Source organism: Dermochelys coriacea, chromosome 5 (genome assembly GCF_009764565.3).
Source record: "Dermochelys coriacea isolate rDerCor1 chromosome 5, rDerCor1.pri.v4, whole genome shotgun sequence".
In the NCBI taxonomy this organism is placed as follows: domain Eukaryota; kingdom Metazoa; phylum Chordata; order Testudines; family Dermochelyidae; genus Dermochelys; species Dermochelys coriacea.
In genome coordinates this window covers 99545192-99557311 of record NC_050072.1, presented here as the reverse complement: position 1 = coordinate 99557311, position 12120 = coordinate 99545192, and the positions used below count along the sequence as shown (strand labels likewise).

The 12120-nt window shown below is 38.4% G+C and overlaps 1 protein-coding gene across 9 annotated transcripts in view; it reads right to left on the bottom strand.

Annotated features, from left to right (window-relative positions):
• CEMIP2 (cell migration inducing hyaluronidase 2) overlaps nucleotides 1-12120 on the bottom strand; it is a 77542-nt gene that overhangs the window by 35524 nt on the left and 29898 nt on the right. For 8 of the 9 annotated variants that reach the window (XM_038401614.2, XM_043514668.1, XM_043514670.1 and 5 more), the window contains 4 exons: nucleotides 11242-11584; nucleotides 6506-6646; nucleotides 3712-4273; nucleotides 102-271 (listed from right to left, as the gene is read on the bottom strand). In XM_038401614.2, coding sequence (XP_038257542.1) covers nucleotides 102-271; nucleotides 3712-4273; nucleotides 6506-6646; nucleotides 11242-11572 — 1204 coding nt within the window. In that variant the 5' untranslated portion in view covers nucleotides 11573-11584. Of the gene's footprint in view, nucleotides 1-101; nucleotides 272-3711; nucleotides 4274-6505; nucleotides 6647-10070; nucleotides 10132-11241; nucleotides 11585-12120 lie in introns of those variants that run through there. The other variant, XM_043514671.1, reaches the window with a different exon arrangement.

Genomic DNA, 12120 nt, shown 5'->3' with positions numbered 1-12120 from the left:
TTAATAAACTGTTCTGGAAAATAATCCATACAAATTGTTTTTTGAAACGTTTTGCCTATCAAGATTTTAGGGGAAAAAAAACACAAACAAAATTTTCCTACCTTCATTCCATTCACTAAAAGCTCTCACAGCAAACTTCTGACCATCTACTGTGAAAAATTCTCTTTGAGCAAGAGCTTTTCCCCCAGTGCTATGATTTTCATAGTCTCTCACAGATTCATTACAGGAGGAATTTCCACCACCTGCAACACCGACTAAAGCCCAGGCTTGCCTGCAAAAAATTAAGTAAATATTTAAACACAAAATCCCCTTAAATTAAATCCTTTGCAAATAGACACTGTATACAACATTTATTCTTTTCCCTCTTTTCCAAAACTCTCTAAAATATAATTCCAAAATGCAGTAGAAGAATGGGAACTCCTCATGCAAGAGATAGTTGTTGAAAATATTTGGTTGTTCTCATATGCAGGCTGGAAAATGCTCACCATGCATTTTCCACCCTCTTCTTCTCTCTCTCTCTCTCTCTCTCTTTTTTTTTAAAGAGAAAGATTTCAGACTTCAGGAAATATTGTTAATACTTTGTCCAGTGACCAAAGTATTTTACAAACCACAAGATCATGTGATAAGTGTTATTTTGTGCATAAAACAGAGAGATTCAGACCTTGTTTATACTAAAGAATACTTGCTAAAAAAGTTTCCAACTATGGTAGTGATAGAGTAGGGTAGGCACTGATAGCCGTTAAGGACCTTTCAGACAAACCTGCTCTAACCAGCCTGGAGACCTGACTATAGTGCCAAATCCACTGTTGGAACTGAACTTGCAGTAGTAACAGTGGGAACTTTTTAGCTAAATGTATACATATGCAGTACATGCACTTTGTACTGCTATAGACACCCCCTGAATGACTTGCCCAAGACCCCATAGTGAGTCAGACAGGAGACTTGAAACGGAAGCCCAGACTTCCATCCTCTACTTCATTCACCACTTTCACTACATATCCTCTCATATAACGTGCTTTCCTTCATTGTTAACCCCTGCCTATCTTCATGTGTTCTGCCCTTTAAATCAGAGCTGGGTTTTGACTTAATATAATTTATAAGCACAATATCTTGAGATTCCTCTCTTTCTTACTACACCCCTATCTAGTCCAAATCACACAGCCACCTGAATCAAACTTTCCAGTTATTTTCTTAAAGAGCATTGCAAGCTATTGAAATTGGATTAGGTTGTACAAGCAAACCTATTCAAATATATAAATAACATTTTTAGTAAGCATTCACTGTTCCATACTACTTGCATAGTCAGCGCTCTCAATCATTGGCTTGAGACAAAAATCCTACTGTAGTTCTGAAACTCAAATCAAGCATGGTCATATCACTAAGTGCACAACACTTATTCCTAGGACTATTGATCAGGTGATTAAATCTAAATCTGATAAAAAAATAAATATCCTATTATACCAAACAGAATCTGTGCCACTCAGTCATCTTGCTGGATGGCCAATCATTCACCAATTAAAGGCAGAAATTAAAACCTTCAGCCAAGACACTAGTTTATTCATAAGCATAGACTTCGTTTTATAAACAAGTATTTTTACATGTCAAATCCCATAACTGCTGTATTCTAGTCTAATCACAATGATAATCGGTGGGCGTGGGGGGAAGAGAGGGAGGAATAGCTCAGTGGTTTGAGCATTGGCCTGCTAAACCCAGAGTAGCGAGTTCAATCCTTGAAGGGGCCATTGAGGGATCTGGGGCAAAAATTGGGGATTGGTCCTGCTTTGAGCAGGAGTTGGACTAAATGACTTCCTAAGGTCCCTTTCAACCCTGATATTCTATGATTCTTTGCAAGAATGTTACACTGAACATGACTTTCTATAACCTCACTGTCCATGAAGTCAAAATAAGCATTTGACAGAAAGAACACATTCAAAAAGATACTGTCAGACTGAAGATCTCTTATTTTAGGTGGGAGGGAAGTCATCTTACCTTTGCATTTTTTTTTTTTAAACTGACATGAGACGTGAGTGACTATTACTTGCGAGTGGCCAGCAGAAGAGACATGGACTGTCTCTGTCTTCTACTGCTGGGACAATGGGAAACAGAATTCTGTTAAGAAGAAGGGAGTCTAAGCCTACCAGTGAAAGCAGCCAGGAATCAAGAAGGGGAGGAATGAGGGGGGAAAAAAAACCTCCTGCTCCCTCCCAGCACATGAGGTAGGGAATTTCTCAATTTCAGATGAACAAATGCTGATACAAAAGAGGAGGTACAACCCTCCCAACTCCCGCACACCCATCCCAGGAGGTCATGGGGTAGTTCTGGGCACCTTGAATCTGAGGTGTCCTCCTCCGATCACTTCATGCTCACAGGGAGAGATTTAGGATCCAGCGTGGCTGTCTGCACAAGGGCACATCAGAACCAACCTTTGACTGAGTCTTTACTGTACCAGGGGACCAGTGCATATTATGGTATGCTCTACTGCCCCCATATTTGCTGTTCCTATAAAAGCTTCTGAGGCTAGAATCCAGACTTAGGAAAGCCTCCCAGTCCCAGGTGACTAGATCCTTCTCTGATGGCTCAGAGGACTCTTTCTTGCAGGAAAGCCCTTTAAAAGGCACTCAAGTCACAAGGATATTTCTAGGACAATCAACGTGAAATGATATTTTGTCAAGGCAAGAAGTTGGAACCCTGACATTTTTCCTGTACTGCTGAAGCAGAGGGAGCATAATAGCCCAAGACTGAATATGGGGAGGTGATGGTGGGAGGGGCACAAAGACACACTACTGACTTACTATTACAATATTATAGTTAAAATATTTATCTAACAAATCCCAATGCAAGCTGAAGATTGGGTTCCACTCAAGCTAGCAGAAAAAGAGGAACTAAGACACAGCTGGAGACTGAGATTTTATATCCTTGGCTTTCAAATGCACACTCACTTAATAGGCTACAACACACTTTCAAATGGGTTCTACCACCAGGTGGCAGGGAATGGGATTGTGATCTGTAGCAGCCACATTATGAAGGAGAAGTTGAGATGCCTAGCAGATGCAGTGTCAAAATATTGGTTTCTTATTAATTGCCAGAGAAAAGTGCTGACAACAGAAGAATGCAGCAGCTGTCTGTATCACTTTTAACTCTCTTTTTTCTGTGGGGCAGGGAGGAAGTTAAGTTGGTTTGGTCTGGTCTGGTCCGGTCCGATTAGGGCCCCTTTTCTGCATTTGGTTTCTAATTTGTCACTTCTTAGCCCAGAGGTGTCAGTAACAGGCATCAGATGTCAACACCTGCTTTTGATTTGTGTACTTAAAAGAAAAACAAGTTCAGAAAATAAGCACTAGTCATACAATTATATTAGAAGTTATGAAGATCGGTGCACTAGAGTAAGTGTTAAAATCCATTATATATACACACACAGCTATAAGCAGCACTTACAGGCCTTTACACTGTTAAATAATGTACTAATTAGTCCTCTTCAATACGTCTAAGGGATTATCCATAAATAAGACATTTACTTGCATACCATACCAGTGCGAAGAGCTTTGGAGAACAGAACTTGGACGAACAGTGTTAGATTGTGAAAATAAATAAATAAATAAATAAATAAATAAATAAAAATCACACTTTCTTAAGGTTTCACAAATCCCTGTTCACAGGATATATTCTACATCTAGAGGCACTAAGTGGATTTGAAGTGAAAACAAAATTGTTTACCTGTAACTCAATCCTTTGACAAGCTTACTTCCCAGAAGATTTTGAATAGTCAATCTGGTTTCGTCCAGGAGATTTTTAGCAGCTGAATCTCCCACAGCAATAGCAACAATGCGGCCAGGATCCTGACCTTTTAAAAAATCCTGAAGTCTCCGGCTTTCATTTTGATATTCATGTGTATCAAACTTATCAACAACCAAAACTTGTGCTGTGTCCTGGTCAATCACTCTCACATTTAGCCCCCGGGAAAAATTCCTTTCAAATGCATAAGAACCAGAGGCCAGCCCTGAGGAATACATAGACTTTGACAGCAAAGTCCATGATAACTTCTGAGTCCCATGCAATTCCAGTGTTCCATCAGAGCCAACACCAATGAACTTTTTGCCAAATGTTGGCACCTCATCACCTTCATCAGATTTGCCATACAAGATTATAGTTGCTTTGGATTTATAGCGACAGTTCTGTGCTCCAATATGAAGCGCTCCACCATCCTTTATCAGGATAAACCGAGTTCTCAAAGTGATATTTCTGGATCCGTCTTTATCATCACCGAAGACAAGCAATCCTATAGGAAATAATTTCAGTATTAAGCTATGTTTTAAAGAAACAGATTTTGCTTTAAAAAAAGTGCAAGCCAAACTTTGCAATAAAAAAACCTAAATGTTAGGGGAAGTTAAATAATTTTGGTTTCTAAATGGATTTAGGAAAGGAAAATGGGTTTTACAGGCAGTCATATGTTAAAATCTTTCTAGTATATCAACATTTTGGCAAACTGGCTTAGTTTTATTAAGTATGATAATTGTTAATCTGTTCTGCCAATTTGTTTCCTCAACATCTGAACAAACAATGCATCAATATTGATTCCACCAATCAGATAGAAAGTTGGTGTCCAAGTCCTGCTTTACAAGGCTCCTAGAGTCTCTTGCAGCTGTCCCATTGAAGAGCCAGGGGCATTTGTACATCGGTTTATATATTTGAGACTCTTGACACAAAAGCAGGAAGTGCAGTAAAAGGTGAGGAGCTAGTGATTGATAAAGCTGCAATACCACTGGACCAATAATGACTTCAACATCAAGACAATCAGACAGATATGGGACATGGAATGATCTAACAAGATTGTTTAACTTTAGACAGACCTACCAATGCCTACAGTATGATAGGAAAGAAAAAGAATTAACTAATTCCCAAGAATTAGAATCATCACTCCATTTTTCTTGACTTCGAAGATATATGGGCGTCCTGGGTCCCATTATGCAATCTACTCATAAATCATACAACACTATACAGGCACATTGCCTGCTGTGGGCAGCTTGCATGTAGTGTATGTGTGACAACCAGGGTCCAGACATCCCAAGGGGAGAAGAGAACATTTAAACCCCAGCAATGAGCAGTTAAACCAACTGACTGCATACTGTATTATCGTACTATAAAAAACACATCAGGTAAGGTCTTTTATGAAAGCTTGTAATGTATACAGGCTATGGTTATGAATTTACATATTTGTGTACGTAGAAAACTGTGCTCAGTCTGTGGTGCACTTCAGCTACCTCTCAGCAGGGCAGTGAGTAGTCAAGTGAGGAGGGGCATCTCCCAAGCCAGTTGTTTATACAAAACCAGCCTCAAGAAACTATCCCATTGTCCAGCCCAGGAAAAGACAATGATGGACCATTAGAGTTAACGGAAAGACAGAGAATTTGAAACTGAAAAGAACATCCTGGCTCCCCACACTGACTAACCATGAGTCACCACCATGGGGCAGGGTGGGGTTTGAGGGAGATTAAAAAAGCCTTTTAAAAGCAGGCTTGAAACTGAGGTTTTTTTAATCCATAACTTGGGGGACACGCTCAAGGTGAGTAGCTTTTGGGGGTGGGGAGAATTGCTTTAAGGCAACAGGTAACTCATTAGGAAAAAAGGGATTTTATCTTTAATATGAACATGCAAAAGCCTGAGGTTGTCTTTTTATGTTGATTTTCCATGCGACTCGTATATGTTTGCCTTCCCTTACTAATTCATCTTTAAATCTGTGTTTATTTAAAGACTTTTTATTTAGTTTTATCCCAGGCAGGTTGCTGCTGTGCAAACTGTGTGGAGTGCATACGCCTGGGGAAGCAGGAGACTTGTTTCAGGCCTTCAAAATTTACAAGGCAGACACTGACAGAACTTCTTACTGATCTGTCTGGTCCCCCCAAAAAATCACAACATATTACTCTTAACAAACCAAGATGCTACAGAGCCTAAGCACTTTACCAGTAAAGATGCAAAAGTGATAAGTAAGTTATATGTAGTTTTGTGAAAAAAAAATATTAGTCATTTAATGCTGGACTATTTCACAACTCAAATTTTAATTTTCTTCAAAGTGGTCATTTTCATATTGAAACTGTACATTTTCAGTGCAAAAGTATTTGTTGAAATGATGTTCAATTCTGAACTTTTCTTAAAAAAAAAAAAAAGCCATCAGAGTGAGAGAGACCCAATTTTTTTAAAGTACAATTGCTAATTTCCAAAGTTTTTCACTAAATATTTCAAATGAAATGCAAATTGAAGTTCTCATATTTCATTGCAGGGTTTCTGCACACATTACTAATGCAGAAGTGTTTTGGCAACACCTGAATGGGAAAGGGAAGTATATGTTTGTTTGCATACGCCAACTTCCCTCCTCACCAGCCTTCCCTCTTCAACCAACACTGTCACATTCACCTACACCTGTCTAGTGTGCTTTGAGCATAAATCAGAAATGTGTTAAAAAATGGGACACAACAGTTGATTGAAGCACATGGCTTGTTTTGCCATTACACACCTCCATCCTGTATGACTATAGAGTGCACTGTAGCATCCAAATTCAGACGCAACAAATCTCCCTTTTTGATGATAACTCTCTTTCCAGTATCTTGTCCAGGGTTCCAATTCTGAAGACGAGGGTTCTGATCTGGACAATTCTCTGCAATAACCAATTCAATTAAAAACACCACAAAACACATTAAGATAAGACATTGCCATATAAAGTAAAAAAAACAAAACAAAAACACAGAAGTCAGGGGTTCTCCTCCCTCTACAGCAACATGAAGGATTCATTCATTAGGAACAAGTGGATATAGCCCATATGATGTTTCTTTTTCAAATTAGATGGAATGGGATCAGAAATAATGGATGATCTTGTTTCTTTCTGCTGTTTTCCTAATTGTACCACAGAAGATACTGCAGTTAGTCGCATCAGGGTTCAAACTTATGCAGCAAAAACAGTGACAGGATATGTGAAGGCTGACTAAGCTTTAGAAGGGAAGTATTCTTGCTCTTAAACTGAGCCACTTAGCGCAATAAGAGCATTACAAAATACTCCTGCCAAAAGGGCACCAATCATTTAGATACCAAGGAGACCTATATGTTGTCAGCTGAAGTTACAAAAACATAGAATTCTCTTCTCTCAAAAATTGCGTTAAGATTGTTAAAATAGCTGCCTACTGCAGTGGTAGAGACCTGCCTTCTCATAGTATGGAGGAGGGGAGACAGACAGAGACACTCTCTAAAGCATCTGGAAAAGGAGAAATTGGGGGTAGGGGGGTGAACACAACAGATGCCAAGACTAACAGGCCAGCACCCAGTGTTAGAACAATGGTTGGATGGTTCCATGTCAATGGAATTCATCCATTTAGCCTTCTCATTTCTCCTTCAGAGACAATCTTACATCAAGAGGCAATTTAGTTTCAGAAAATAAACAGGCATGTAAGAATAGACAATTGTAAAACAGCCCTATCTAAGGAAGTGGGATCGCCACCCTGTAATGAAATAGTATCTCTTCATCTCATCTTTAATGTAATCATTAGCATTTCTGATATATATATTTTGTAACTTATTTAACACCATACTCTCACTTCAATCTTTTTCTATGCTGTGAATTCATATCAATCTTTTTCACAGGAGCCAAGATTTGACTTAGAAAACGAAGATTAAGACAACTAAATATGTAAATACATGGCCAGAAGAAACCTAAGGGATAATATAAACTCTACAAGAAAACAAAGGAAGGAAATATCAGGGCAGGAGAGAGTTGTTTAGGGTGGTCCAAAGTAGTGATGACATAAAACTCAACAAATGAATTTAAGCTAAATAGCAGGAAGCATTTCCTTAATTGTAATATCTGCTAGACTGTTGATTCATCTCCAAAGGAAATGGAAGCCCCATTATTTCAGAATTGGACTGTACAAAGCTGTAGGGAAACACATTGCCAGGGACACCAAAGGGACATTTAATAAGATGATCTAATGAGACAGTAAATTTACTATAAGTTTTATGAAAATATCTATAAAGTGTAATGCTAAGGACTGTAACTTCAGTGCAGAGATAGGAAGGAGAGGGATCAGAGTGCAATACTAAAATTGACTGTTTTAGGAACTCTGATAAATTAAATGCTGACAGAGGAGATATGAACATCACAGGCACAAATTAAGTTCCTCTAACATAAATAGGCTTTTGAAACACAGAATGTGCATCTGTTCTCTGATGATTGCTATGAAGAAAATTAAGACTTTTTTCCACAGTTGGAAGTGCATTGAAAATCTTCCTTGATATTTCAGGACCTGGGACCAGAATGAAGCAGCCAGCATTTAATACAATATATCACCCTCCAAAATTATCAGTTGTGTTTTACACAGATACGCTTTTTAGTATATATTCCTGTTTTCAATTATTTGCAACTTTGGCAAAGATAACTTTGCCAAACTAATGGTTCAGGCTGAAAATTTTCCAGGCTGGGTGGCTGCTTGATTTTAAGTTTCAGCAAAAGCAGTGCAACTGTTTCTGAAAACAAGTTTAGGGAAAAAAAAAATATGCTATTTTCCAAATGTTTAAAAAAATAAAAATCTTATAACACTCTTTAACTGAGAAGCTTCGGAGCAATAACTTGAAATTTGTCAGGGGGCTGAGTAGGTAGAGGTGTCATTACTGTGGTCACATAGGAGCCTTTTGTTGTCCCCACAAAAAGCCCTCAAATTTAGGGGTATAAACCTCTGGAAAAATCACCACTTTCATATGCTTGAGGCTCGCAAGAGACTGGCAGCTAAATTCTCTGAAGATCTGTCTACCCTCAGCATGATCTAGCCCAGGGCTGCAAGTGCCAAGCAGAATTTCTCTACGTTTGCTCCTCATTGAAGCCAAGGGTCACTTTTAGCATGAGACAATGGTACCAAGAGCAGGGAGATTGTCTCTCCTTGTGCTCACAATGGTCTCCCTTGCTGGCATCCAAACAGTCTGACTAGAACATAGGGTGAGAGGAGCAAGGAAGAGGGCAGAAGCAGAGAGGGACAAGCTGGGAGGAAAGGACAGAAAGGGACAAGTTCATGGAGGGGCATGGTAGAGGGAAAGGGTCTAACTACTACAGCACACTGCCCTCATCCCAAAAACTTGGAATTCAACCCAGGGTTCCCAAGTCTCACTGTTTCTCTACTATTAAATAGCTGTGAAAACTATTGGCAAAGTGGGTACCTCATCTAACCTCTAATATTCACAGAGGGTACCAGCCTACTACTGCTACCAATTACTCCATTAGCTCAAGTGGTAGACACAAGTCTTCGCTGTGGATATAAAGATTCCAATCCGGCTGAAAAACTATGAGGGGGAAGAAGGGATGCAGAGTTCAGCATGGTTCCACATGACAGAATGTTTGGATTTTTTTTTTTAATTAAAGGGGCATAAGTGGAATTCTCTTTTATATAGCTACTTGGAAAATTCCAGTCAATGTGTCATTTATTTTAAGACACACAGAATAAATTTTAGGCAGGCGGAATGTAACTAGCTGTATTGGAAATGGCCTGAATTCCAGGATTAATACTTCTGCTCTTGTAAAGAGAGCAATGAGATCTCCAATAATGCAAGTAGATCTCATCAAAGTAGACTGGACCTCAAGGATCCCAGTGCTCACTACCATATTAATGATGAAGTGATTAAGGTATAATTCAGAGAATAGTGCCATCTACAGAATCATGTTTCAGAGTAGCAGCCGTGTTAGTCTGTATTCGCAAAAAAGAAAAAGGAGTACTTGTGGCACCTTAGAGACTAACAAATTTATTTGAGCACAAGCTTTTGTGAGCTACAGCTCACTTCATTGGCAACACCTCTTCCTTGCAACACTTTCCTTGGAAGCCTGCCAAGTACTGATCAGGCTCAACTCTATTGAGGGTGCAAAATTCAATCAGTTCAAAAGTCTGATGAAGGAACGACTACAGATCAAATAAATGTCATCTTGAAACAATCTGCATATGAACACAAAAGCACACTAACTCTTTCATAATTTTACAGATTAAGGCAAGAAGGGATTATTATGATAATCTAATCTGAGCTCCTGCATAACCCAACCCAAAGAAATTTACCTGGTAAACTCTGCTACAAATTCATTGCTTTTTAGAAGGTCCACTTTAAAAGTCTCCCAATCTAGATTTAAAAAAAAAAAAAAAAAAAAAGAGAAAAGAAAAGAAAAAAGAAAAAAAGACTTCTGAAGTCACCTCCTCCTAACCTTCTTTTAGATAAAACTAACTAGATTGAGCCCCTTAAATTATTCACTGTAAAGCAGATTATCCTAGAATTTGAATAATTCTTGCAGCTCCTTTTGAACCCTTTCCAATATCTTTTTTTGAAGGGCTGACACCAGAACGGAAATACAATGGGAATACCATCTCCCAACTCTTATTGAATATTCCCCTATTGACACATCCAAGGATCCCACAGCACTGCACTGGGAGCTCATATTCAGTTGACTATCTCTAAATTCTTCTCACTTTCCATGAAACAGTCCCACACCCTGTAAGAGGGATTGACTTTTGTTGTTCTCACATATGTGGCCTTGCTGTGACACAGACAGACTGGTCAACTGGCGTATGACCCATAACTTTTAAAAACAGTGGTGTATTAGCTTTTTTCCATTCCTCTGGAACTTTAACATATTTTGGAATACTGGGAAAAACCCAACATCAATGGTTCAAATAGCTCATTCGTCAATTCTTCTAAAACTCGAGTATAGGTCATCTGGTACTGAAAATTAAAAAAATGTTTAATTTTATTATGTGCTGTTTAACATCCTCCCTAGTTACGATTGGAATAGAAAAATATCGCTGACCTATGAATTCATCATCCAGCCTCTCCCCAAATACATAACAGAAATATTTGAACATTTCTGGTTCTTCTGTATCATTGCTGACAATTTTATCATGCCTATCTAGTAACGGATCTATAACACCATTAAGATTTCTTTTGTTCCCAGTTATTTAAGTCTCCTTCTTATTGTCCTTCGCCCTAGAGGCCATATAGTTTTCATGGATGCCCTTAGCTCCTTTTATAAATTGCCTTATAAATTAGACCAGTTAACATCTCCGCTATCAACTTCCCCTTTTTTACCCATGTGTTATATTATTTTTAACAAAATATATTTTTAAATAAACAAACATCAATATATATATTTATTTTTAACATTAATACTGATGATTGTTAAACTATATTCATAGGGAGTTTAACTTGTGTAAATGAATTCTTATTACAACAACTTACCATCTGGTGCATATTTTGAAGATATTCCCAAGATAATTGCCAATGCAATAAAAAATGAAAAGCTAGAAATGCCAAAGCAAATGAGAGTATTTTTGTGTCTTTTCTTTCTGCTTGCTTCTGCTTGACGGCGCTGCTCCTCTGGCGAGAGGGCAAACGTTGCATGGGCTTCTTGTCCTGCAGACGTAAATTTGGCTGAAGTCTGGTTCTTTGGACATGGGGATGGACGAAGAGGAACAATTCTCCCTGGAACATAGCCAGAAGATCGATGACTGCTCCCATTCTGAGGCTGAAGGAAAACAGGGGAATTCCCCCTGTGATCAATGGCTTGCATGTTATAAGGTCACTGAAGGGGGGGAAAAAATAAATGAATGATTATGAAAAACAATCGGATAGTTTAGGTCATGTGTGTTACATGACTATATGCATCTCTCTCTGCTCTCGCTATTTATACTGTACCAACGTTGTAGTAGCCAGAATTTGCCATAACATATCAGTTCAAAACATTTGTGCATAAATGAAATAAAACCTTATCAGCAAAAAATATTTGCTATAGGGAATCTAACCACTGACAATCTCTCAGCATTTCAGCACAGTAATTGCTGATCCCCACTAAATTTTTAATTAAATGTTTGTGTGTATAATTTTGTGATTAAGTAGTGACTGGTTAAACAGTAAGACAGCTATGTCAGCACAATGGTTATGTAGAGAATGCCTACATGTATTTCCACAGTATGCAGAAACTGAATCAACTCTTCATTGTTCTCCCTTCAATAAGTGAAACATGCAATTCCCTTCACTTCGTATTTTAAAGCACCAAAAAGGCCCCTTTTCATTTAATATGTACAAATCTCAGACATAGCGAAATTACACCCATCCCCC